This window comes from Falco rusticolus, chromosome 6, assembly GCF_015220075.1.
Source record: "Falco rusticolus isolate bFalRus1 chromosome 6, bFalRus1.pri, whole genome shotgun sequence".
In the NCBI taxonomy this organism is placed as follows: Eukaryota; Metazoa; Chordata; class Aves; order Falconiformes; family Falconidae; genus Falco; species Falco rusticolus.
Window position 1 is genome coordinate 20,392,150 of NC_051192.1, and position 26,695 is coordinate 20,418,844.

General features: G+C 48.5%; 1 protein-coding gene across 1 annotated transcript; it reads right to left on the minus strand.

The window, feature by feature from the left end:
• Positions 1-4,268: 4,268 nt before the first annotated feature.
• On the minus strand, positions 4,269-25,994 carry FAM167A (family with sequence similarity 167 member A). Its single transcript, XM_037390803.1, has 3 exons — positions 25,819-25,994; positions 16,816-17,364; positions 4,269-7,028 (listed from the first exon to the last, which is right to left on the minus strand). Exons 2-3 carry the CDS (start codon positions 17,191-17,193, stop codon positions 6,765-6,767), a joined length of 642 nt encoding a protein of 213 aa, XP_037246700.1. The 5' UTR covers positions 17,194-17,364; positions 25,819-25,994; the 3' UTR covers positions 4,269-6,764.
• Between the last annotated feature and the right edge of the window lie 701 nt (positions 25,995-26,695).

The window sequence follows — 26,695 nt, forward strand, 5'->3', positions numbered from 1 at the left end:
CCCAAGAAGTGCAGAACAACTTCTTCAGGACTTTGCTAGTTTTTGTGCTGTGGCTATATTTGTGCTAGCAAACCAAATGGCTGAGGAGAATTTCCAGGCACTGGAGTTCAACTGTTTAATGGCTATCACAATCCCTGGCATGGTTGAGGCATGGGACAACAATCCCCAGGCAAGGTTTAGGAGCTTGCATGCATCAGGGACCATTCTTAAGATGTAATTTGGCTGTGGCTGCCCTGTTTTATAGTTAGTAATATGGACTTGGCCAGATTGGTCACTTGGCCTTAGGTCAGAGAACGGGCCCTGGTTGCTGGCAAAGATATAGCTCTTGGTGTTCCCCTCCAAATGAATGATCCTACCTCTGTGGGGGTGGGGGATGGGTGGGTGGGTTGTATGTCAAGAATCAAGAAAACTTTATCTCTGCAACCTTGGCTTAGAAGTGCCCTAGGCAACTGTCCCTTCGCAAGACTTACGAGTCATTAGTGGTTGCTGTTTTATGAGAAAGGCTTTTTGCCCACTGTCCTGATTGCATTTCTTCATGCAGTTGTTGCAACTCTATCGGTGAACCGAACAGCACCAGGGCCCTTCCTCTGTCCATGAGACCAACTGGTATGGCCCACACAGGTTCATATGGTTAAACCCTCATACCCCAAAAGAGGCAGCTGCACCCAGATTACCAGTTCGGCATGGTCCCTGGCTTACACTAAGCTCTGAGCCATACCTGTTGGTTCTCTGCATCGGTGCTAGCTGCACTGGACCATCACCATGCCAGGAACCATGCTGGCAATCCAGCAGGCAGAGCTAACCCTTGGTAAGCAACATGCCAAAGCCAGTGAAGCTTTGGTTGGAATTGGCAGCATGGGAAGGAGGACAGGGCAGTCTAACAAGGTGCTGGTTTCACAGGATGAATTTAATAGCATTAAGAACTTGATCCCTCTGATTTGCTTGGAAGCCTTGCAACAGGCTTCTGATTTTAATTCACCTGCAGGACAGACTTTTGTCTAAAAGCCCAGTCCCAGCAGCTTCCGTGGTGGGAAAGGACATGCTGAACATGCCACGGTGTTCACATTGAAAAGCCCAGAAGGTCCTTGGCTGTATCTCAGACTGAGCACCCACAGCATGGGGCATCCCACATCTCATTTGTCACATTATACTCAGAGGATAATTGTTCTAACTACCTTTCTGGGGTGGTAGGAAGGAGCTGACCTTTGCAGATCTCCACAGAGATCTGTGTTATGTTAGCAGCATTCCTGCTTCCCATTGAGTTGCCTCCTTAGCTACGTAGGCTGCAAGCTAAAGCGGTTGGGGAAAACTCCCTCTGCCTCCCTGAGCAATCCCCATCCTAAAGAACTCCTCTTGTTGCACATGGCATTTTTGGAGCAGCTCCTTGCTACCCCCATTTCTCCTGGGAAGGAGAGACAATGATCTAAGAACACAAAGCTCCTGAAACCCCTCCAGAAAGCTGCAATTTATGAGTAGCCTGTTCCAGCTGGCAGAGGGAAATCATCAGTGGAACAAAAACATTGTGTAATAACCCCCCTACTCCTCCTCCCCCTCCAAGAGGCCAGCAGGAGAGCGGGGGTGAGACAACCACCAGATAGAGTAGATCTTGGGGAAGAGGCAGAGGTGAAGCACTGGGCATCCTCCACCAGCATCTCAGGGCTTGGGCATTGCAGACCTGTCATGGTGGCTGTTCCAGAGAGTTTTGAAGCACATTGAGATGCTGAAGACAACGGTGGCCAGGATGGCTTGGCTGCCCCAAGGATCGAACCACAGGACTCTGCATCACCCACCTTTTTCATCGGTGGGGCAAGTCCAGGTTCTGGCCGCTCTGAATGATGGGTACATGGAGATGGTCTCTTGGTCCTTCTTCATAAAACAGATTGAAATGATGGGAGATGGAAGCCTGAAATCAAGAGTTTGCCCCAAGTCTGATCATCCTTACCTTAAAATCCACATCCAACCATCGCAGCTTGGGGCTCAGCTTCACATGAGTGAGTGCGTTCATTCAAGGCCCAGGGGTGTCCCCTGGTCAGAGAGGGGAGGCAGGTACCAGTGTTATTCAGCTTTCCAGATTTCCCAGGTAGCACTGATGAGATTGGTGAGGATTTCAGGAGTGGTGGTTCGCACATCTTTCAGTGTCGCTCCTCCTTTGGGCTGCTGCTTGGCTCCTCTGGATGCTGGCTGGCTTATAAGCAATGCCTGATGGGTGATTTCTCCCCGAGGTTTTGGGATGCCTCACTCCCTTGTGTGTGTTTTCTCAGACACGGCACTCGGTTGTAAAACATGCAGCAAGGGAAGTGAGGAGTCTAGTTTCAGTGTGTAGCCTGCCACCGTCTCCTTGCAATCCTTTTTTTTTTTTCCTTTCTCCCCCCTTCTGTCTTCCTTGATCTAAAATAAAATCCACTTTAGCAGACAGTGTCAGCTTGTGAAAAAAAACTACAAGGTGCTGGAAATACTCCAGCTGGGGTTTTTTTCCCATATCTATATGTATATGTATATATATGTAAAATGAGGTTAGACTGTGATAGTTGAAATACTGTGTAGCAGATGCAATCTGAAAATTCAGACTTTAGGTCCTTAAACGCGTTGTTCCCTGGCTTTCCTGGTGTAAGTGGGACCTATCGGGGCATTTGTGTGATGGTATCTCTACTGAATTTCATTAAGGGTTATATGGAGGAAATTGTGGGAGACATTAAAATACAAATCACCCACCGATTATATGATAGCACTTGCCAGGTGCCAAAAGAGTGGAGAATGAGACACTTTCTTAGGAACAATGACTCTTTTCATTGTTACTGCATTGGGGCTGTGACAGACAAGCAAGGTCTTGTCCATTAGTCCATCATGGCAAGACCATGTCAGGGAGAGTGGCCAGTTGACCATAAGCTGAAATATGTAAAATGACTTTGTCCTGCTTCTTGATTGACCCAAAAGAAGTCAGAAATCAAGTTGGGCCAATTAAATTTTTAATTGATTTCTTCAGGCTGAAATATAGAGCTTTAGTCAAACTAAAAGTTCAGGGACTGGGTCTAGCTGGATGAATGGCTGATAGCCACCAAAAAAGAGAAAGTGGAAAAGTTCATTAAGGCTACTTCAGGGAAAATATTTTGACTGCTTATTACATAACAATGTTTGAATGAAAATGAGGTGTTAATGGTTTCATTTCTAATTTAAGATTTTTAGAACTGCTGAAAGTAAAAGCAAAATGTAACCAATTAAAATGCTAGACTGACTTCCTCCCCCTTCCAAAATTTGCATTGAGGTTTTTTGCTCAGAAAAAAATAATCTGAAATTTGGTCTTCTAGTTAGCCTGGAGATATCCATGGTCTTCCAGTCTGGCCATCTAAATTAAAAATTCAGTTAATTATTCACATGGACTAGGCTTAAACTTGCTCTTTAACTTCAGCGAGAAAAATGTCTCACTGCTGAGTGGTTGTGGATAGCCCTTGAATCAAAGTCTGGTAGATCACTGCTTCAACAGCAGCAGCCACTGGTGCTCCAGGTGGAGATACCATGGCCGTGGTTTGGTGGTCCACATTAAACGGGTCACGTTAAATGTGGTCACGTTATAGCGTATTTTCAGGATGAACCCCCGAAACATCAGCTTTGATTGCCACCAGCCTTTCTCTGTAGACATCGTAGATCACCTAGGAAAGGGGACATGGCTCTGAGCCACTTGTACAAGGAGAAGAACCAGCACTTAAGGGCGTGAATCATCTCATTGCAGACAGCTGAGACCTGGGGGCTCCTTTCCGGGAATTTTGCAGTGGGAGCAGTACCCTATGCTCATTTTTCTCAAGGCTCACCCAACTTTTGGATGACTTGTTTTTTTTAAACAAGGTTCAGCAAAAATGAGATATACTTCTATTTATTTTTCTTCCATAGCCTGTTAAATTTTTAGGTGCCTGGATCCACTTTTCACTCAGTGGCTGACTAACAAAACAACACCTAACATAAAAGAGTGATTTTTTTTTTTTTTTTTTTGGCTTGCTTTCCCATACATTTTTGTCTAAATATGTAATAAGTACTCCCTTGATTTCTTCCCATCTCCTCCAGACTGCAAGGCAGAGCAATTGCTGATGGAGCTATGTAAGGGTGCCCCAGTGATGTCCATGGATAGAAAAACCCGACTGGAAACCTTGCACACCTGTAAACCTTGAACACACCAGACTGGTGCTTCCCCAACCACTCTCCAGGCAAAGCTGGAGCCACTGAACACAGTGAGAGACCAGAGGCAGAAATCAATACAGACATATTTTTATAATTAAAAAATTGTGCATTTTGACAAACAGCTGGCAGTTATAGCCATCCCTCATTCCACTTAATGCAGAAAATACATGTCTGGAACCCAGACGTCTGATATTTCTAATGCCATATATAATGACCTCCTAAGACTGTGCTTGTACTAACCTCCTACGTTTGGCTACCAGACAAGAGCCCACAGGCAGGTCCACCCTACAGTCGACTCTAGCTGATCCTAGAGAGAACTGGTCCCTCTCTTCCAAGGTATTATTGTCACTGAAAAGTCATCATTGCTATCTTTTGATCGAAAACGCCTCTGAAAGTCAACATGTGAGACATGAATTGATTTGTATTTTTAGAATTAAAAAAGTAAACAAAGAAGAATTTTAACGAGACTTTCTTTTTCAAGATGTCCATGGGGAAATAAGACTATTTCTCTACTAGTAAGCTAAATGGCATCGTGACAGGTTGTCTTGTCCAGGGGCCAACTGGCAGTCTGGCCACAACCCAGTTAAACCTTCACCACCTGGGCAGCACAAGACTGAACACCCAGGCATGGCACTGAGTAACTTACTGGTATAGACAGAGCTCCAGCACCCCAAATACCTCCTTCCTTAGCAGAAAGAAAAGATACTCAGTGAGCTTTGACGTGGAGGGGGAGGCATCACTGAGGGGCTATGTACTATGGGAGATAGAGGACTGAACTCAGCTCCAGGGTCCCTTGCCAGTCCCCATGTGGCTATGAACCCCTCTGTGATGTTCATTTGTTGCTCCAAAGGAGACCTGTGGAGGCAGATGAATTAACTTATCTTCTCTGCATCGACCTAAGCTCTCTGTGGAAACCCCAAGTCTTGAAGCCTCATTGCATCTTCCCAGGCACATCAGAATCTCATTGGATTCTGGTTCACGTCACGTTTGGGAGCAAAGAGATGGGTCCACCAAACAACCTCCTGAAAGAGGCATCCTGCGGGCTCACATGCACACACACAACAACTTATGCACACACATAGCTTACAGACACAGTCAGGTACAGGCACATCAACACAGCTACACAGCTTCCAGCTCAGCCTTGGCTTGCATCTCCTGCTTATCCCCAGGGCCTAGGGTAGTGCTGCGTGGAGACATACATGTTCACTCAGCTGCAGAGCTCTCTGCTTGGGCATGTGGTGGAGAGCTGAGCTGGGCTAGAGTGATGGGTTGAGAGATTGTACCACTCTGACACGGTCAGAAGTGGTGTTGGCACAGGAGGGAGAGCCTAGAGGCACCCACACTTGCTCTAGACCAACTGCCTTGGGTGCCAGACTGCCATGGCTAGACTTCTTGAGTCCCTGCCCTTGCTGGGCTACACTCTGCCCTCCACACCACGTCACATACAGGCAGGTGTACATCTGTGTGCACTGAAAGGCAAGAAAATATAACACCCATCTGACATACTGCCAAGCAGGGAGGGAAACCCACGTGTTTGCTGCAGGTCCAAAGCTCATCGCAGCAATATTTCTCCTTTTAATTTTATAGTCACGCTTTATGCTCATTATATAAAAGTCCCTCTTCTCCTCTTGAAGTTCCTTTCTCTGATGGATGCGTGTTGCTACAGAGGATCCAGGATCTGCTGGTGCTGCTACTGAGGGAATGTCAGCCTGGGGTGATTTCTCTGATATGGGATGTCTTGGGTGTAAGTTACCTCCTTTGCTTTACTGCTTGTGGGGGTAACCACACGGTGTCTTGTGGTCACTGCTGACAACAAGATCAGAAACACATATTGCTCTGGGTATGCCTTCTAGGGCACACAGGTGACTTCTGTCCAGCTGTATTCTCTATATAAATGTGTCCATGGTCTGTCCATAATCTATACCACAGGCAAAATCAAGCTAGAGTACACTGGACTCAACAGAGCAAGTCTTCTTCCTTCTCTCACCATTTCTTGGGGCTGCCTACCACAGTCCCTCACCTGCTAGGAGGGTTCCTTTCCACTAGAAATCAGCTTCCCACCAAAAATAGCCCCTTGGACCTTGTGCCTGGGTCAGCAGAGGCTGAAGATTGATATCCAAGGAGACATCCATGGAGGAGAGTGACTTATTTTCTGATGAGTCGACTCTAGCCTGGGAGGAGGTAAAGGGGAAGGGAAAAGGGATTTTACTTTGCTTTGTGGCTGATCTTTGATGCCCTTCTTTGATTTTTGAGTACAACCAACCACACTGGAGCTTCATCCTCTGAGTTACTGTGGGGGGAAGAGGAGGAGAAAAGACTTTGCAAAGGAGCAGGCTAAGTGCACAGTTGGGTTCAGATGCTCTCCATGCTTCCTCCATGCAGGTCCTGTCTTCTCAACAAGCATCTCTGGGCCATCTCAGTGCCTCACTCTGCTGCTCCACCCTGCCACCAAGACCAGTTGTGGGTTCCCTGTTTGCTCCTGTTCCCTCTGCTCCTTTTTGGCCTCTTTTCACCCAGCCGTCAGGTGGAGAGATCCCTGGTGCTGCCCAGTCCTCTCTCGCTTTCTCCCCCATCCTTCCTTCTCCTTCCCCCCTTCAACACAGCGAGAACCGGCGGGAGTTGATGTTCATCTTGGTGACTCCAATGAGCTTCAGTGGTGTGGAGAGGCTGAAGGAGCTCATGAGTGGGAAGTCACAGAAGAGGTCGGAGAGCTCATCCCTCTCCTCCAGCTCATATGTGGCATCATTGAGCATGCGCTGGTGCAGGTGGCAGGTCTGCTCGATCTTCAGCTTGTTGATGTCGCTGCGAAGACGCATGAGCTGCCTTGCCAGCTGCTGGTCCTGCAGGCGCATTTCTGCCTGAAACACAAGATGGAGGGTGAGGAGGGAAGAAGATATTGGCAGAGGCACAGCAAATTTGCTCATTGTGCTGCTCTCTGCTAAAGACCGCACCAGATCACTGGAAATGTAACTCATCTAGAGATGCTACGCCATTGCAAATAACTGGGAGGGAGACAGGGGAGTTCCAAGCCAGCAATGCATCCCAGTCAAATGCCCACTCAGGACAGTGAATTCTTAGCATTCAGGAAGGCTGTGCCTGCCCAGGTTTTCAGGAGCACCAGGAAAGTGGAATTAAAGCCAGCCATGCCAAGGCTGTTGGCTTGAGTATACGTCAGGGCAGGCTTCCGAGCCTCCAGCTCAACCTTAAGCAAAGCCCAAATTAATTTTGCTCATAAGGGAGCAGCCACAGGGAGAAGAAGCAATTAGAGGTGGAAAGGACCAATTAAAAGAACCCCAGAGAACCGATCCCCAAATACTTGGCCCAGGTTTCCAGCCTGCATAAATTAGAGCTGTTTCACAACAGTCGGGAACATGAGCCTCCACATCCCCCCTGGCTTATCTCACTGATTTGAACTGGCTCTCAGGATGGGACCTCCATGGTTTCCCACAGGAGAGAGAACAACTATCCCGCAGGCTAATGAGCTAAGTGTTTTGGAGATTTTTTTCTCCCCTGGCGCCTAACTTTGGAAGGTGGAAGATTCAGAAGTGATGAAAGAAAAGAGATTTTTTTATTATTATTCCAACTTATAATTAAGCAGAATATTTATTGCCACAGGATATTGGGGGTGGTGAAGGAAGGAGGTGAACACTTGGTGCAAGAATAAACCTTTGTCTGGGGAACAGAAGCAGGCAGAGCTAGAACAGCAGATGCCAAGAAGACAATTCCCACCTCTCACCCCGCATCCTTCTGCACAGAAAAGCAACAAACCACAAAATCTGCAAAAAAAAGAAGGTGGCAGGAGAGAAGCCGAACAGCTCTTGGCAAACTTTGTGGCTTAAATCTCTGTAACTGCTGGAAACAAGGAGGGGGCAAAACTGGAAAATAGTTCTGCATCTATTCTGATGTGATGTCCTCCCTCTTTCCCTGGTGTGGTCTACATTGCAGGACACAAACTGGCACTGGAAGGAACCCCTCAGCACCAAGGCTCCTGATTTTGTTTTGTTTGTGTTTTTTTCCTCCCAGTGGCTCCCTGGGTAAGTCCTGTCCTCACCAACTTCTCAGTGCATGATATGATGCCCTGAGTTCACCTCCAGCTGCACCGTAGAGCTGCCCTGACCCCAAACCCATCCTTTACCTCACTCCTTTAGCTTGCCTCACTGGTTTCTTGGCTCCCTGTGGTTTGAACGAGAAGCTCAGGATCAGACCCAGACTACATCTACAGCAATACATTAAACAGCATATCACAACGAAGTCTTCTTTTCTGCTCAATTGTGAGCAAGGTTCTGGAATCCTTTGAGCTGAGGCCAGGTCTTACAGTCCCAAGTGTTTCCCCACAGGCACTCTCCAGGAGTTAACCCAGAAGGATTAATCCTCAGCAAGCATCTGGGCTACAACCCCTTGTCTGGATTTTAACAGCATGGACATGGTTAGATCATACCAGTTTGCTTCCAGGCCTGAAAATGAGCTGTTTAGTTTACAAGTACAGATGTAGCTCTAGGCGTAGCGGGTAAATGTATTCCTGGTCTGGTGGCTCATACATGAAGCTGCAGAAGGAAAGGGAGGAGGGAAAATTCCCCTTGAGAGGCTCCACAGGTGGCCCTGGTATGCCTACATAAGACCTTTCCAATGTCTCATGCATGGGCTGCTGCAACAAGGACATGAACCAGAACAGCTTCAGGGTTGTTCTAGCTTGTGGCATAATCCCTCCTCCTCCAGGCAATGCCTTCAAAGATGCTGGGACCACCCCTTGCAGCATTGCCAGTCTCACAGCAAGGTGAAGCAGCCACCTTAGGAGGCTGAAGGGCTTGGAGGGAAGCCTGGCTGTGCTCCAGCTGTTTTGTGTGCCTGTCAGGAAACCCTTTGCAATGCTGTGCTCAGAGCCTAAGCTGAGACCTGACATGAGTATAATGAAAGTTAATCCAAGCCAAGCAAGGCTTTTCTCAGTCCTGCACCATGGAGGCATCCTGGAGAACCTTGCCTAGTGCTCTCAGCCAGCGACTGTACTCCAGCTCCCTTGCCTGGAGAGGATCAAGTCACCTTGGTACCAATCTCTGAGTGAATCTCTCTCTCCTAGGAAATCTTTCTCGAATTGTTGGCAGGGTTGTCCCCATTTACCTGCTTCAAAAAACCACTATTTCCTTGCAGACCTTGCAGCCTGTGCCCCCAAGCACAGTAATGCCACTCGACAGGTTGTTCTTCTCCCACCTGAGTTGCAATGAAAACAAATTCATTTTGTTGATATTTTTCCCTGTTTCACAGCAGAAGCTGCAACTTGAAATTTTACCAGGAAGGCAATCGCGGGCATTATTGAACTGACCCTTGGTTGTTCTGTCTTGTCAGTTTATCAAACTACATAATAAATGTCAGCAACTGCTTTCATTGAATGTTTCAAAGAGTGTGGTACTAAAAAAACCACCACAGCCAAAAAGGGTTTAGAAATTAATTATGAGGCCATTGTAGAGAGGGATATGAGTTGGAGATTGCTATTTTTCCCTTGAAGCCAGCTTTCCACATTTTAACTGGTTTTTGCTTTCCCTGTCTTTTGAGGAAGCCTTCTTCATTTCATGCAACGTGGAAGACAAAGCCCTCCAGGGCATGTCCTTCAGGTGCTCAATCTCTAGTCACCCTTTTTTCTCCCCACTGGACCTGGTGACCCTGACATTTTCTGAGCCAGCCACATGGCTCACTGGTCCACCTGTAGGGTGGGGGCAACGTGGCATGGGGCAAACCACCCATCTACAGTGATCACCTAGGCTGTGACACCACCTTGGACACAACCTTTTATGGCTGTGCTCTGGGGCTGAACGGGGAAGCAGGGGTCACCTGCTGGATGTGCGCTACCAGCCAAGGCTTTCCCAGGGGGATAAAGCCCTCTTCTGTCCTCCAGGAAAGCAAGGTAGATAGGTGAGGAACAAAGCCTGGCAATGGCTGACTGAAAGGTGATGTGCACAATTGAGGAGGTGGCACAGGGGATGAGGGCTGTCACTGCTTGTGCCCCTTAGGAACCTGCCTCATCTTTCCGAGGGCTTGGGAGCTCCTTGCATGATGACAGGTCCTGTGGAGGTAGGTCGATGGGGTGACAACTGGGCAGGGAGCAGGGCATGAAAGGCCCCACTGTGGGCAGGAAGGGTGGGCTGCCTTGCAGAACATAGCCTCTCTCTCTTCATGCTCATCACTGGGGTTTGGCTTGAGATGCAAACACCCTCTCATCCCACCATGTACTTGTCCCATTAAATCCTGCTTTGCTCAAAACCACCCAGAATATTAGAGAATTTGGGTCAGAACTCAGAAATCCTCATTCTCTTTCCCTTTCCCAGAGGCTCCTCACAAGTACTAGAAACATTCAATCCACCCCATGCTGAGGACCAAACCATCACTAGAAATGATGAATGACCTCCTTTTATAAGGAGCCCTGTTGGGTCAGCAGAACTCCACAAAGATTTCTGGAGAGAGATAATGGTATTACAGGAGCCAAATCATGCGAAGCCATGGGTTTTCGTTTTACACAGTTTGCCCACAGGGCCAGTCACCACAAAGTAACTTGATGCACCAGTTCATCTGTGTGGGACAACAGCATGATTACAAACACTCTGTGCAATGTCCTGGAGAAACCCACTGGGAGCACCTAACAGAGGCCATGCTTTTTGCTTCCTTCGAGTCTTACATGCCAAATGGAGGAAAAGCCTTAGATATGTCTTGCTTACACAAATCACTTTGCAACATGCTCTGCCTCTTTCTGCACACCCACCTCCAGCATGTAGGTGGAGATGCTGACAGGAGAGCTGTCTGTCATCTGCATGGTTGGAGCATGCTGTTGGGATGGACAGGCTACTGGTTCAAACTTCCCCGGGTGGGAGAGGGAACCCAACTCAGGTCCCTCCTGGCAGAGGAGCTACTGCAACTGCTAGACTGAATCACAAAGCTGGACCATGAGATCTTATGAACCAAGGAAGGATTTTCTGTTTGGATTAAGCATCAGTCTTCCAGGGATATTTAATATGGGGGAGGGAGAGAAAGCTTTGGATGCATCCCTGCCTGTTGTCCAGTCCAGGTGGCTTAGCCCAAATAGCTAGAAGTAGCTGATGGTGTAGCCCAGACTTGTTTTTAAGTTTGCCTTAACCATATGGTCACAGACCAATGTCCTCATTGCTGGTGGTCCATCTTCTCTCTGCATTGCTATGGGGGCATGTATCAGCAGGGAGCACCACATGGCATGGAGATGTGGACCTCCTTGGGACTTCTTCCCAAAAGAGAAATGACCCATGGACAGAGTCCCAGTCTGTGGTCCATGAAGCTCAGGGTGATGGTCTGTAGAGAAGCAACTGCTCCCATGGGGCTAGTCCTTTTTTATTTCCAAAAGATCAAAAGAAAGTTAAATTTAAACCAGTGCTTTCCTAACTGAATGCAGCCACTTGGATTCAAGCATGGAGAAGCACAGGCCAGTTATTAGACTCTTCCCAAACACTTCAGGGAAGTTGGTTAAGTCTATGTTTTTGTTTAAGGCTTCATCTTCAAAGGTGCTCAGATGCCACCTGCCACTCTTAATTTCAGATGTTCACGCCCTTATGGTGCAACCCGCAGCCCCAAATGAGGTATCTCATCTCCTTCTGCAGTGTCTGGGAGTTACACAACACCAAAGTCCAGGATACTTTTGCCAACTGACACATGCAAAGCCTAATGTGGGTCCCAAATCTCACCCTCCTTCAGCCTTGAGTTCAGTCTGTGTTGACTCCGTCAGAATTAATCTTCCTACTGCCTTTCCTGAGTGAGGTAGTTACCTCTGATTTTTGTTAAATTAAGGGGTGCTAAAATGCATTCAGGATTGGGAATGGTGTACCTAGGACAAAGCCCACGGCCAGCGGACAAGCTTGGAAGTTTAGCATCTGAGTGAGGTGAACAGTGGGACACCTCAGTGGGCTTACAGAGAAGGGCACAGAATTTCTCAGCTGCATTACCTCTCTGCTGCACACATAAAGCCACAACCACCCCATGAAACTCCCTCTCCTTCCAAAACAGTGTGGCTGCACCCAAACTGCCCCTTGGGGATGGTCGTGTTCTGTGATAACTCCTAAACTGTGCCCCAGCTCTAGCAATTTAACAGTAGAGATGACCCTGTTCTGGTGCCTGTGCCTGTGTTCTTTCACTACTTTAAATACCAATACAGATAAATCCTTCACGGACCAGCAGAGAACTTCCAACGCAGGCCACTCTCCATCACCATATCTGTGTGTTAGACTCCTCCTCTTCCTCTTCACCTCCCACGACCACAGAACAATCTGCAATGAGGCTCATGGCAACACCGTTTGGTGCCCATCAGTATAAGTTCACTTAAGTACTTGCTCAGCCAATATCAGTATCCCAAATGGAGATAATAACAGTCAATATTTAATAATAAATATCTGACCAACAGGACACAGGTGGTTTACAATTTTCCGGGAGAGAGCATCAGGCATTTGTGTCCCTTCTCAATACCCTTTCCTGCATTCTGGCTCACACACCTCAGATTTCAGTGCCAAACGTAGATGAATTTGAATGGAAAACATGTTTTCCTACTGTGACAAAGTCAGAAGTATCCTAAGATGTCCCAGTTCATAGCTTTGTTCTTTAACCACATTTAAGAGGAAAAGGAATTTGAGGGCTTAATTTTAGAACTTGTAAAACCTGAGAAATTTCAAAACCAAAGAGCAAAGTACAGTCTGACCACTCTGATCCTTGGGTCTGGCTTTACTTTCAGCATCGATGAAAAGCAGCCACACTTGACAGTGCAAAGGCAAATGTGAAGGCAAAGAAAAGGCAGGAGGAGCTGGGGAGGGAAGTGCTCCAGCCCCAGGCAGTTCAGTGCATGCTGAGTGCTGCAATTTGCTCATACACCTACACAGAGCCTCTCAGTGCAAAAACAAGAGCAGGAGTTTTCATGTCAATAAATTAGCTTCTCAGAGCTAGGTTCTCAGCAGGTCCCAGCTGACGTGGCTGGCAGGAGCTCAGTGGGCATATGTCAGTCCTATAAACCACGGCCAGGACTTGATGTGCAGAATCAGGTCCTGGGACAGGTCATGTGGGGTGAAGCAGCAGATGCACAGGAAAGATCTTGGGTTTTTCCTTTGCTTCACTTCTGAATGTGAGGAGCCTGAGCCTGGCTGAAGCTGAACCAGAGCAGACTCTGAAGACACAAATTCCTTGCAGCATTAGATGACGCCTTTTGTGGAAGGGTGATGCTTCAGATTTAATGGGTAACTAATTTTAAAGCTGGGCATTCCTGGGCTATCAATTCATCAGGCAACTAACCCATGACATGTCCTGCTCTGTAGCACCACGGCCAAGGGGAAGTTTGGGCATATACACACTGCTAAATTCACTTTGCTGCCTGTACTGGTTTTGGCTGGAGTAGAGTTAATTCCAGAATTGGGTGGTCCCATACAAATTGCTTGTTGAGAGCAGTCCCCAGCATGTCCAGACTCCTGAAGCTCTGTTTGGCAGGGTACTATCTGGTACAAGCCAAAACCATGCTGGGGCCATGTTGTTGAAATAACCCAGCCTGAACAGGCTGGTAGCTGTGGATGAAGGTTGCACCGTCTGGGTGACGGAGCTGCACTCCCTGCATCATTGCATTTCATTCAGCAAGGACATGGATGGCGTACTCCTTCCCTGGATAGAAATCTCCACATTCACAAGCTTTTGCCCTTTTAATGGACAGTTGAATCCTACATACCCTAAAATGACTTCTCATGAAGGACTGTGTAGTGTTAGGGAGAATTCACCCTGCAGAAGAGGATAGTGTGGAAGAGGCAGATTTCACCCTGGTTATGACTACTGGATCATTTTTGGGTGATCATCAGAAAGCTGCCCGGGATACTCAACACTTGCCTGGGGCAAGGCTGGGTTGTGTGTTGTTCCCAGGTCTGTGGTCTCCTACATTAAATCAGACCAGAGGAATGAATTACCCACTTAGGGTGGCCTTAGCCAAGGTGTGGGGTGCTGGTGTCCCACCTGGCTGCCCCAAGGAGGGTGCTGTCTGAAGGATGCTGCCTTTTCTGGCCTTGGCTACTGCCTTAAATAAATCTGTAAACTCAGACATAACCCTATCCTGCTATGAAGCCTTCCTGACTCCTTTACTATCATAACCTGGGGATAAACAAAGAAAAACACTGGCTGTGTTGGGATGTGTGGCAGCTCATTCCATTTATTTGCAAAGAAACTGGGTTTCACCCTTGAAATGTAATGTGAAATGCATCTTTTTGCTCCAGAATCCTGTGATGCGATGGCCTTGCTGTGTTCTCACTGTGTTGCTGGCAGCTTTTACCCAACAATAGTGCCTCCAACATAGCTATTTAGCAATGTGGTCAGTCAAATACATCTCTTTCTTTTGGAGAAATTGTTCTAAATTACACGAGTCATGTCCAGATCCAGCAAAGACTGGTATAATTAAGAGGCAGGAAAATGGAAAGTGAGGAACAATTACAGTTTGCTTTGCCTTTTTTCTTCTTTAATTTAAACTTTTAGTTTTTGTCAGATGGTGGTTTATATACCACACCCCAGTCTAAATGGTAGATTTGGACTCTGAGGCAATTTATGGTTCTTCCATCATGGGCAGCAACTGAAAGAACAAACCAAATCTTTTAAAACCCAGGGTTCTGAGAAGGAAAATCTTCTTCTTACTGTCTTTGGGCATCTTGAGATTTGGGGGTTATATCAAGTGCACTGTGAATTTAAGATTGCATCACTGATGCAAGTACAGACTCAGATTCCAGTCTCAGATGTCTCTCTCCAGAGTGCTGGGTGATTTGAGGAGATCAGCTCAAAATAGGCCTGGATTCTTCCTAATCGTCCTGGATTCCTGAAAGCACTGTACCTGCCTTCTGAAAGCCATGGTCTTGAGAAACAGCTCAACCACCAGAACTGTGGCATCCAGAGCCACCACTGTAAATAACTTCTCTAGACATCAATCTATCTGGGTGAATACAGCAAGAGCCACAAAATGTTGACTAATAAATATTATCTGAAGCAAAAGTTGCAGAGAATTTCTGAAAATTGCTATTCATTGTTGTGCATGAGATGTTTTCCTCAAAGATTTTCAGTGTTTATCAGAAGCAAAGCATTTGCACAGGAACATTTTCACAATTGCATCTGAACTGCAAATGATGACCCGGACCCCTGGGACCCTGTGCCAAATATTGCTGCTATCAAAACACTTGCAAATGCTGGTGGGACTCACAGGCAGACTTCCAGTTAGGCAACAGAAACAAAGCCATGCAACATACGTGGCCGAGTGTGGGCCAAATAATGAAGATTTTTCATTCTAGTGAGGAGAAAGGAAGGATTACTGGGAATTGTGGTCTTGGTGTCTCCTTGCTCCTACACTTGTTAAGAGCACCAGGGCCCATTCTCCAGCCCTGAGAACAGCTGCCCTGATCCTGTCATGTCCATCCTACTGACCTCCCTGTGGCCTCCAGAAAAGATGTGCTGCATCCACACTTCCTCCTGGGAATTATCCCCAGGCTGTGCTGACTCTTGAGCTGGAGTGGGAACTGCTTGGGTCAGCACTAGTTGGCACACGTCAGATTTGTGCCAAAGACCATGACAGCAACATGTAAAAGATGAATTCCAGCACCCGTGCCCTGGCTCAGCACAAGTGTAGCATTTTTGCCTTGACTTCCTCTCTGTGAGATTACCAGTTCATAACTACCAGAAATAAACATATGTGTAAGATAGGGCCCAAGGCTGGGATGGGAGGGTGACAGAAATATGGAATAGATTCTAATGGAGCAGGAGATGGACCTGTAATGAATAGATGATAGACCTGTAAGAGCTGGATGAGGAGGGGTCTGAGATTAGGTTCTGGCATCACACATACCGGAGAAAAAGTGAATATTAATGTATTACATGGTCAGAATAAGGGGATCCCACAAGAGTTTGAAACAAAAGAAAGCACTTGGTCTCACCATGCACAAACAGTGCGGGGGGAAGCAGGGTACCACAAGATCTTATAAAGAGTTATGAGTTTAAAAAGAAAGAAAAAGAAGAACGGGGAATTAGGGAAACACTTGGAGGTTAGATCCACTAATGGCTGTTAAAAGCAGTGGTCAGCATACAGTGTCCCACTGAGGGAGTTCCTAAACCACCAACAGCCACAAGCTGCAAGGGCAGATCCAGGGGATGGATCTAGTCATGCTTCCTTTCTCTGGGCCTGATGAAGCATCCCCTTGTGATGCTCATCAGAGAAGTGTCATTACACCATCAGTGCATATCACATAATACACGTATTCATGGTATGTTCATACCTGCTGAATTCATCTGAGTGTTGAGATATCATTAGAGAAGCAGGGAAGGGGGCAAATTGCTAACAAGTCCTAACCAGCACAAGCAACCATACTTCCTCAGCCTGCTGGATCCCAGCAGGGATGCTGAGACTGGCCCAGCTCCTTCTCTGAGGTTATAGATGCCCTGGCATTCATCTTTTTCCTTACCTGGACTGCTCCTGCCCCTGCCAGCCACAGAAAATGCAATGATTGATTGTTGCCTTTTCATCTGAGGCTGAAGGCAGGTAGGAACAAGGAGTCACTTGTTTCCTCATTCTTTTTTTTTGTTTGTTTGTTTGTTTTCCTCTTGAAAATGTGTGCTATCTAGCAGGGACAGGAAACCACTTACCAATTCCTTCCTAAGCCACGTCAAAGCTTCATCGATGCTCTCGAAGCCACCTATTCTTCCTGATGTAAGAGTCACTTTGTCCTGGGCAGGGCTGCCATTAAGATGCAGCTGCACCTTCCTCAAGGGGACAGTCTCACCCGTGACCTTTTTGGCCTCAGTTGCCTCCTCCTCCTCCTCTCCTGCTGGCTGGGGGCTCTTCCATGCCTGCTCCTCTAACTTTGCCTTCCACTCCAAGTAGGAAGGGCGCCTGGTCTCCAGTCTCAGCTTCTCTGTCAATGCCTTGAGGGTCCTCAGGTGGTCATCAGGAGGAGCAGCACCTCCAGAGCCAGCATCCATGCTGTCCAGTGCCTCTTCTATTTGGATTTTTGGTAGAGACATCCTCTCTGGGAGTCAAAAGGCATAGAGGTGGGCTGCAAAGGACCAGGGATGGGGATGGGAAACCCTCAAGGTCTGACCAGGTATCACGGCGTTCCAAAACACAGTGCCTTAGAGGACAGCCGAGGTGGTAGTGGCTCCCACTCAAGCACCACACCAGCCTTGGATGAACACCTAGAAGAAAAGCATAGGGTTGGTTTCCAGTTTGAGAAGGAAAAGGGAGCAAGAAAAGAGAGGTAGCTCTTGCTGTAGTGGAGAGAGAGAGGGCTCTGGAAGAGGCACGATGCCAAGGTGCTCCTGGGGAGTGTTACTTCACCTCAGCTATGTGGCTGCTTTTGGGGCAGGAACAGACAGGCTCTAGTTTTTAGGGAAGCTCTGGTTACCTACATCTTCCGTCTTAAGGGGCCATGAAAGGGTTGCCAAAGAGGCCAGGAGACATTCACAGACCCCCCAGCTCTGTCTCACACAACCCAATGTCCTCTCCAGACAGCAATGGCTGTTTCTGGCTGTTGGACTGTCTGTGTGTGCCGTTTTGCTATTTCCTGGCTGGCAAACCTACAGCTTTTCTCTTGGACAAAACAGAGGCAGGTGAAGTAAGACAACCCAAACTTCTCCCAAGATGTTGAGTCAAAAGAAGACCTGGAAAAAGTGACCTTCTTTTGTGTGACAGCAGCTGGGGTGATGGCATGGTTTGGGTTCAGATGCCTGTGCTCGGCGAGGCTTGCACTTGTGGTTTCCATCACTGGCCATGTCCAGTCTTCCCACTGGGAATGGTCCCAATGGTCCCCTTGAAAACACCTTGGTGGAGGCCTAGCATAGAGGAGTCAGGACCTTCCTCCCCGCTTCTCCTCCTGCCAGCATGTGTGGACTCAGGAAAGCTGTGCCCAAAGCTGATCTATCAAACCAAAGGACTTGGAGGGACAGAGGACTCAAACTACTCTGCAAGAGTTAAGCTCAGGCAGCTTCTGCATTCATTAGATGGTAGGATCAGATAAGAATCAGATAAGACACTTACTCAAGGTCCTATTTTCATCCATGGCTGAGCTAGGAATAGATCCAGAGTTCTCATCTACACATCAAACACAAAACAAAATACTTTTTTGCCTGCCTGGTAACATGCTCAGAAAGACCGGCCAGGAGTTACACAGCTTTCAAGCTGGATGCACTAAACCACAGCAATATGAGTTACTCAGCCATTCTTTTCCCTGCTATTTGTGCCCACAAAGACGTGTGTAACTCTGAAACCCAGACCATAATTACGTCTCTCAAACCTTTTCAGAAAGAAGATTCAATTTAAAATAAACACCAACAGAGAGCAAGATTTATCCCACAAATGTGCGCAGGCACATGAGCTGAACAAGGAGTTGATAATATACACACAGACAGTCTGAGGGTGGAGAATTAGTCATGTTGTGGTCTTGTTCCTGCTCCTACTTATGTTAATGAGAATTTTACAGTGAGCGGAAGCAAACACAGATACTATATCAGGTTGAAGCCAGCGGCTTTCATGCCTGAAGCACCAATAATTTTCCTCCTTCTCCTGAAAAATAGGCTGTACGGAGGGGAAGCAGAGGGCTGTCCTGTTGAAGAGTCAGGTCCTGTACCAACTCTTGCACGGATGCTCTGCAGAGCTGAGGGCATATCGATGAATTTCACTTGCCTCCAGCTCCAGCCTACCAAAATCAATAAAAGAAAACACCCAATGACTTGAAAGACCTCATCTCTGAGCAATTTTTCTGTCCTTTGAGATGGAGATTGCTAGGGGTGGCCAAAACCAGCAGCCCAATAGTCTGCTGCAGCTCCACACTGGGCTAGTAGATTTGGGAACCCCCTAGCAAAGATAGTATTTTTGTTGTAAGCTTGACTTTTTCAGCTGCCGCAGCTACAAAGCAAAGCCCCTACAAACTCTTTTGTCTTGTGTCTTCAGCATGTATAAAGTCCTCAGGGTGGAAAAAGCCCTTGGTATTTGAGCCCTAAGTAAAGCTTAACGTTTACAGCATTGGACCACAAAAACGGGACAGCAGTTTGGAGCATCCCCTCTGTCATGACCCTGCTGCCATCTCCCCCTCCCCATCACCAGCCCCTTTGGGGAGGGATTTGATTTTTCTACCCTAAAAACTGCATCGATCCAGCCCATCCTTCACCCCTTCCCTGATGCAATGCAAAACTTTTCATTCACCGTGTAGGGACACCCCCTAAATAGGGGCATCTGTTCCCCAGCCTGTCCAAACTCAAAAATGACAGAAAGAAGCCAACTCTAATTTCCTATCAATATCTTGGACTCAGGTCAAAGACCTGCTGTAGAAAAAGAGATCTGAGAGTGGTAAGCATGTGAAAAATGTCCGTGTATGAGGCTGTAATACAAACCTGTTTGCTGCCTGAGAGCTACCAAGAACAAACCTGGCCTCTGGCTCAAATGAATAGACTCCCAGTCTCTCTGCTCCAGGCTCAGTTTCCCCCTGGCTGGCTGGTGCAATGGAATTTAAATGATTAATTCTTGATTTGTCTTTGTTATCACGATTGCCAGGCTCAGAGCATTCAAGCCTAATTAGGGATAACAGGGGTTCGGCACAAAAGTGGGGTGAGGGTCTGCTCCCACCTCACTAAGACCCTTTGCTCAGGGTTTTCCTCCTTCCCTTGCATGAATCCTAGGAATCTTGAAGGCACAGGTCACAGCAGGTCACTGAGACAACAAAACCATCTTTAATTTCTTTATTGGGTTAGATTTCCATTGAAGAAGTCAACTTAACCCACCTGCCCTGCCAGCTGTCATCAAAGGGATTATCAGAAGCACACATCCAGGATGGAGAAATAACAGGACTGTGAGACTGGATTGCGTGTGAAGTCCTACCACGCCAAGACTCTGTGGAGCTGGCATGCCCTGAGGTTTGACTTTCGCATGGTTACAGGTCAGTAATGCAAATCTTGCTCTCTTCTACACCAGACACACTTTGTGAAGATCATGGGGTGTCCTATGCTCTAAGAAACCAGGTCCATCGGCACAACCTGGCACCACAAATTCCCGTGGCAGCCATTCCTCCAACCCTGAAGCAGATGCAAAAGGCCTGTCCCCATCACAGACCCTCAGACATCCCTGTGCATGCATTAGAGCAGGGGATCAGGAGGGCCATAAGAACATCCCCTAACAAACAGGTGTGATGGGGTAAGGAGGCAAGGGAAGGTGTACAGGGGTGTGAGAAAAGCCTGGTGTTATGATTCACCATATAAATAAATAACAATAAATTCAGATGCTGCTCACAGTCAAAAGGGAGATTTCACAATATGATGTTAGGCACAGCCTTTTACCCTGTGAGAGTTTTGCATGCCTGAGAAGTTTTATACATCTGTACCTTCTCCATCAGCTCTCTGTGCCCTGGTCAGCTTTGAACATAAGGCATGCACAAAGAAGCATCGTTTGGTGTGTGCTGGTCCAGGGCAAGCACAGGTACAGCCTGTTAAATTCAGGGCTGTAAATAAAGGCACACATTGCTTTGAAAGGTCACATGCTGGGGAGCAAGAGGTCTAGGAGAAGAAAGGAAAAAAAGAAGGCAGAAACACTCAGAATGGAAATGGGAGGGAAATGGCAGATTAAATAAAACAACCAGTCAAGGCAGAGGTGTGGGGACCAAATTATTCTTCTCCCTTCGCTATTCCTGGTGGACTTCAGCTTACTGTAATATCATTTTTTATTGTAGAGGAGCAGCACTGATTGTAAGAGTCTATATTACCCTGCTTGTCTAGTCTCTAAGAAAAAAAGCCTCGGTATGAAAAAAAGCCCAGGCTGAGAGAAGCCTTTTTGCAGGATGAAGGTGTGCCCACATAGCCAATGGATGACACTTCTGGCATGGGGTAAACAGGAAAGAGGTAATGCTTCAGCCTGATAATGACCTTCAAAAATCACTTCAGCCCCTTCTATGCCTCAGTTTCCCTCTCACTGAGTAGGCAGGTCATGCAGCTGGCCTTCAGGAAAAAACTCTGAAGATCTTCAGAGATGTACAGAATTTGCTTGTGGGATCTTCAGGTCTCTCCATCTCACCTGGGTGCCCATGTTCTCACTATAATCAATGCAGGGACACCCTCTATGATCCATGGAGGTCAGGGTATGGTTCCCCTCACCATTTGCAGGTGCTTGCTCCAAGGGTTTGCATAGTTGTCACTCTGTGGGCCTTGCAGACACCCCTTGATCCTACAAAATAAAAGCCTAGAGCAAATTGCCCCTGCTAACATCATCATTGAGCTCTGCAGGTCTCCATGGGTGAGGAGGACCCTGAGCCTGAAACAGTGGGCTGAAGAACTACTGAAGTGGAGTGAGAGGTGGGTGCAGAGCATGCACACCCCGTGCAGGGAGAGCTGTGTTTGCTTGCCTTCTCTGCACAGCAAAGTGACAGGGATGGGGGTTGTGGGGTGTGTGTGTGGGATGGCTGACCCCCCTGGAGGTCTGCAGCAGGTTGGCAGGTTGGCAGCCGGGCAGTGAGGAGGAGATGCCTGTGCAAGGGGGTTGCCATAGCAATGGAGTAAGGGAGGACTCTGGCTGCTGCAGGGTGGTGGATGGAGGCTCCCAAGCAAGCATCCTCCGGGGAGTGAGGATGCTGAGGCCCCAGACAGCAGGTGAGGGAATGAGAGACCCATTTGGATCAACACTGCAGCTCCCTGGAGCTGGTGGCTCCCTTTCAGGGAGGCTGTCTGTGAACCGCCCCTTTCCCTATGCCAAAATGACCTCGCTCAGCAGAGGAGCTGCTGTGCTGGGTGGGCTTTGGTGAGCTCTGGCTCTTCATCGCCCTGGAGTCCCCCGACACAGCCCCCCAGGAAGCACAGCTGCAGCATGTGGCTCTGCACAAGGCTCCTACAGAAATGGAGAGCAAATTGCTCCCCTGGCCATCCCACTGCGTCAGAGAAGAGCTGATCTCCCTGGGTTATATTATCCAGCATTTGGCCACCTAATCCCTTTCTGCAGCACCTGAAATCTGCTCCTGCAGAAAATTGATCTGGTTCCCAAAGCCTTTCTTGCCTGTCCCAAAGTGACTTTCAGCCTCCCCCCCCCTAAAAAGAGAAGACTCCAGCAGCCTGGGGACCTGCATAATCCTGAAGCCAGGACTTGCTCCAGGGCAAAGGCTCCTGATGAAATCAGTGCTGTCGGGATCAGGTGCTGCCTGCCTGCTCAGAATGGTCAGGGCAGGATGGAAGGGGGTCTGCCCATGAAAGGCAGGAGGGGTCATGGCAGAGCCCTCAGCACCCACTGGACATAGTGCTCATGGAGACCTCCTGGCCTCACTCTATGGGGCTATGAGCTTGTCCCTTCTCTCAGGGGCAAGATGATGACACTGAAGCAACCAAACTGATCATCACAAGCATGGGCCGGGTTCGTGTCTGGTGACTCTATCCTCAGACCTCCTTGCAGGGTTGCCCATGTTGGCTGTGTCCCTTCACACACACATGGACCTGACTTTCAGCCTAATACATGACAAAAGCCCAGGGAGGAGACCAAGTTTCTGTCCCCAGTTTGATCCAGAATTCAATGTCCTTGCAGGGATTTGGAGAGGTGGTCACAGAGCCGCCCCACACAGTGGGCTGACATAGGGGTACAGCACCCAGCTCAATGGGATCCTGAGTGCACCTGGATATTCCTGCCTGTTCACTCCCATGAACAAACCCCCAGAAGACCTCCCAGACAACTTGGATGCTAAGGTCAGCAGCAGGGAAGCAGCCGTTCCTGCTGCTTCAGCCCTTCGGATGTTATGGCATTCACAGATCCACGGGGGAAAAAGGGAAGAAATTGGGTTTTCCATTCAGGTGTGACCTGGAGCAGGGTGAGGGTTTGCCCTGGCACATCATTCTGCCCAAATGACCGCCAGAAAGACCCCTAAATACAGCAATGAAGGGAGGAGGGGAGAGGAGTGGTGGGCTGCAGAAAACTCACCAGCCTGACCAGGAGCAGAGCAGAAGTGCAGAGATAAGAGGGGACCAGTTTGCACTCCCTGCCCTGAGGTACTTCTCCCTGGCTGATCTCCAGCATCACTAGCAGAGTCAAAACCTGTTTCGATAAATACATCTGTACCTTCCTGCCTAACTACATCTTATCCCTCCTGCATCCCCTGCACAAAATAAAGCAGGATCCTTGCAAGGAAGCAGGATTGAGATTGCTGCCTGCTTCAGATAGACCCTAGCAGCTCCATTTTCAGACCAGCTCCACTCCCTCATGTGGAAATCCTGCATGACAACAGGCATTGCCAGATATTTGGCATTCCCACAAACCAGTCTTCCAGTGAGTGGGAACTATTTGCAAACTGGGAAGCTGGATGGGGTCAGTGCTCTCAGCCCATCAGCCAAACCCAAGTGTGAATACAAGATCTTAGAGGGAAAGGGACTAAGCAGCAGCAAAGGCAAGTTTACATGCTCTTGGAGAAGAAACCCCGTCCACCCAAGTCATCTTTTGGTAAGGTCTGTTAAGGTGAAGGGAACCACTCCATGCACTGACCCAGGGTCCTAGCAGGTTTTGGGACCTAGTCTTGGAGGTGGCATACCTAACATGACCCCAGAGATGTCCCCAAAGGAGCTGTGGCTTGGCAGAGCCAGTTCTTTCCCTTATTTTCCCTTCTGCCACCCGAAGTGCAGCCGCTTCTCAGCAAGGAAAGAGGAAAGGAGCAGGCAGGGACCTCTGTGCCTGTAAAACTGGGGTAATGTGAAGGGCTGGGACTCCTTGGGAACGAGCCCGGTAAGACTGAGAAATGCTCTCTTCCCAGGAGACTAGCACAGGGAGTTATTTTTCCCTAAATGCAGCATGGAAGGCAGAAGGGTGTATATTCAGAAAAAACCCTCTTTCTGGCTTCATTCTGCCCAGCGCTGAGCTCACGCCCTGCAAAGACAAGTGCCAGGGCCAGCTCCCATTTGAGAGCCTGAGGCTCCAGGTTGAAGTCGTCAGAGGCGCAGGGTCAGCCCCCCCCCCCCCCCCCCCCCCCCCCCGGTGATCCCCTAATCCCTTTTATATGCTCCCTGTCCCATCCTAATACTCGCCTTGGCGGCTGCCTGAGCAATAATCATACAGCCTCTGTATTCAGACCTGCCTTCTCCCAATGCTGAGCTGCACTTGGTTATTTAATATTATTTAAGGCGAGCTGGTTGCAAACAGACCCCCAGTCCCTTCCCCCAGAAAAGCTACATGAAGGCTGCTTTTTTTTTTTTCTCCCCCCTTTTTTTTTTCTCTCCTGCAGTGTCTCTGCTACATTTTGTGAACACCTAATGGCTGCAGAGCTGTTGCAAGCCCAGAGCCCAGGAGAAGTCAGATCCCTCCCATTCTGCTCGATTTTTATGTTGTACAGATCCCCCCATGAAGAGGTACCACTGCATCCAAAAGCAGAGGAGACCTGAGATGCAAACAGCAACAGCCCCAGTATGCTGAAAGGATGGCTGGCAGAGGGAAAACCCACAGCAGCCAGAACAGGCTTGTTCCCGCTGGAAAGTGGGGAGCCCGGAGGGTACAGGGGACGAGCAGACAAAGCCAAAGGAATCAGCTGGACACAGCTCCTCACTGGAAAGAAGGTCCTTGGCTTTCATCCATTTTCCCCCCTGTCCTCTGAGGTCACTGATGTAAAAAAGCCCAGGAGGGCAGAGCAGTACCGAATATTACAAGGAGCATCACAGGCAAATAGGGAGGGGTCTCCTTAGCCTGGCGCTGGTGCCCGTTGCGGGTGAGGTGTCAGTCTGCGGGGACTGGCGAGGGTGCAGGCTGTATGATGCAGGCACTGTGGGTGCAGCAGTGTGCACCACACCGGGGCACGCTGGCTGGGTTTGCACAAATACTTACGCTGGGAGGGTATGTGGGCTGACAGTATTATTTTAGCAATTAGCCCCAAGCTGTTACAAAGGGCTCTGAAAGAAGTTTTGGGTGTTTTATTATTTTTTTCCCCTCTCAGTGTTGATGTGAGCTGCAAGGGCCAGATCTGAGCAGGTAGGAACCTGCTCTTGCTCAGCACACGGTGCCTGCTTCAAAAATCAAAGGTAGCTACGCCCTGCGAGGCCACCACGCTTCATCCCATTATATCTGCACTGCACAAATCCACAAACGTTTCCAAGGCTCTTGCAAATCCCGGGGAGGGGGCAGAAGAAGCAACAGGTGATCATCCCAAAAGCTGGTCAAACTCTTCCCTGTTACACCTCATCCAGCACAGAAAAATCCCCCTGAAGGTGGTGAGTACCCCTATGCTGCTCCCAGCTCAGAACAAAATCCACAAGCCTCATCGTTAAGGACTCCTCAGCCCCTGCCCTGATTTCCAGCCTGCCTCCATCAACGGGGAGCCCACTGTGCCAGCCATCTCCAGGGGATTTCGGCAAGATGGGAGATTGTGGCTGGTGGGGGGGACACAATGCAAACCCCCAGCCCCACCGCATCATAGCTGGTCTGCCAGACCACAGTGCTGAACTTCATGGGGTCCCCATCACCCCCACCCTGATGCTCCCCAGGGACCTGGTCCTTGCTGCTACCCCTTTCCACAGGGCTGGAAAAGCCGGGGGTCCCCTCTTAGCACCAGGCATCTCTCAGACAGCTCCTGTCCTGGGTGCAGCAGGGTGTCCCTAGGGTGACTGTGCCCCCCAGCCCCAGCATGGCCAAGCCAATGCGAGCAACAAACTTACCGGGGACGGAGTCAGAGGGAAGATGGCACAGACATCTTGGCTCCTGCTTTCAGTCTCGGGTCTCCAACTTGGTATTTGTAGAGCCGTGTCACCAGCGCCTTCAGGAGACTGTCTCATCCTCCTCCGTCTCGCTTCAGAAATCTCTGTGTGTGTGTTTTTTTTATTTAAGGGACTTTTTTTTTTTCTGTTCTTTCTTTTTTTTTTTTTTTTTCCAGCGGTTGCGTCAGGCCTGTTGCCTGGAGACAGGCGAGCTATTCCAGTTTGAGCTTTTCAGTCCAGATTTCCTCTCTCTCTTTCATTCATACCATCAAGCCCTGAACCTACCTCCCACCAAGCAATAACCCTGGAGAGCCCTGGCAGGGAGGGGCTGCGCGGCCAGGGTCCTAAACACCCTCGGCCCCCAGCCGCCGGAGGAGGGGGCGCGATGCCCACCGCATGAGCAACAGGGATGAAGGGGTGCTGTGGCGTACCAGGCACGGACTTTGCAAGGAGTGTGAAGCAAAAACATTTATTGTTAGCTAATTACAGCTTTTATAAGTTCATACCCTGTATGGGCACTGCTAAAAGCTTTACTGTCGGTCAAACTCTACTGTCCGCACGCCCAGCCGCTCTTCACTATAGGCGACTCTGCTGTTCGCTCTGTTTCCTTATCTTCTAGAGGTGAGAGCTCATTCCTCCTTTGTTTCTGTCTCATCCGGGTTTCTTCTCATACTCCCTCAAAGTTATTTACCTCTTTGCTGCACGATCATTGCTGCACATCGTCAAAGCAAGGCCACAGCTGCACATTATCAATGTCAAAACAACACACTGCCTCCGTTCCCTACAATTCCCCCTTTTTGTTTTTTTCAAAAGGTTGCTTTAACATGTTATGGACTGC

Bases quoted from the DNA above. Each gene is read 5' to 3' on its own strand.
- FAM167A (XM_037390803.1), bottom strand. From the start codon at position 17,193: ATGTCTCTACCAAAAATCCAAATAGAAGAGGCACTGGACAGCATGGAT. The intron at 7,029-16,815 runs GTAAGTGGTTTC...CTTGTGTTTCAG, and splicing joins CGTGGCTTAGGAAGGAATTG to GCAGAAATGCGCCTGCAGGA.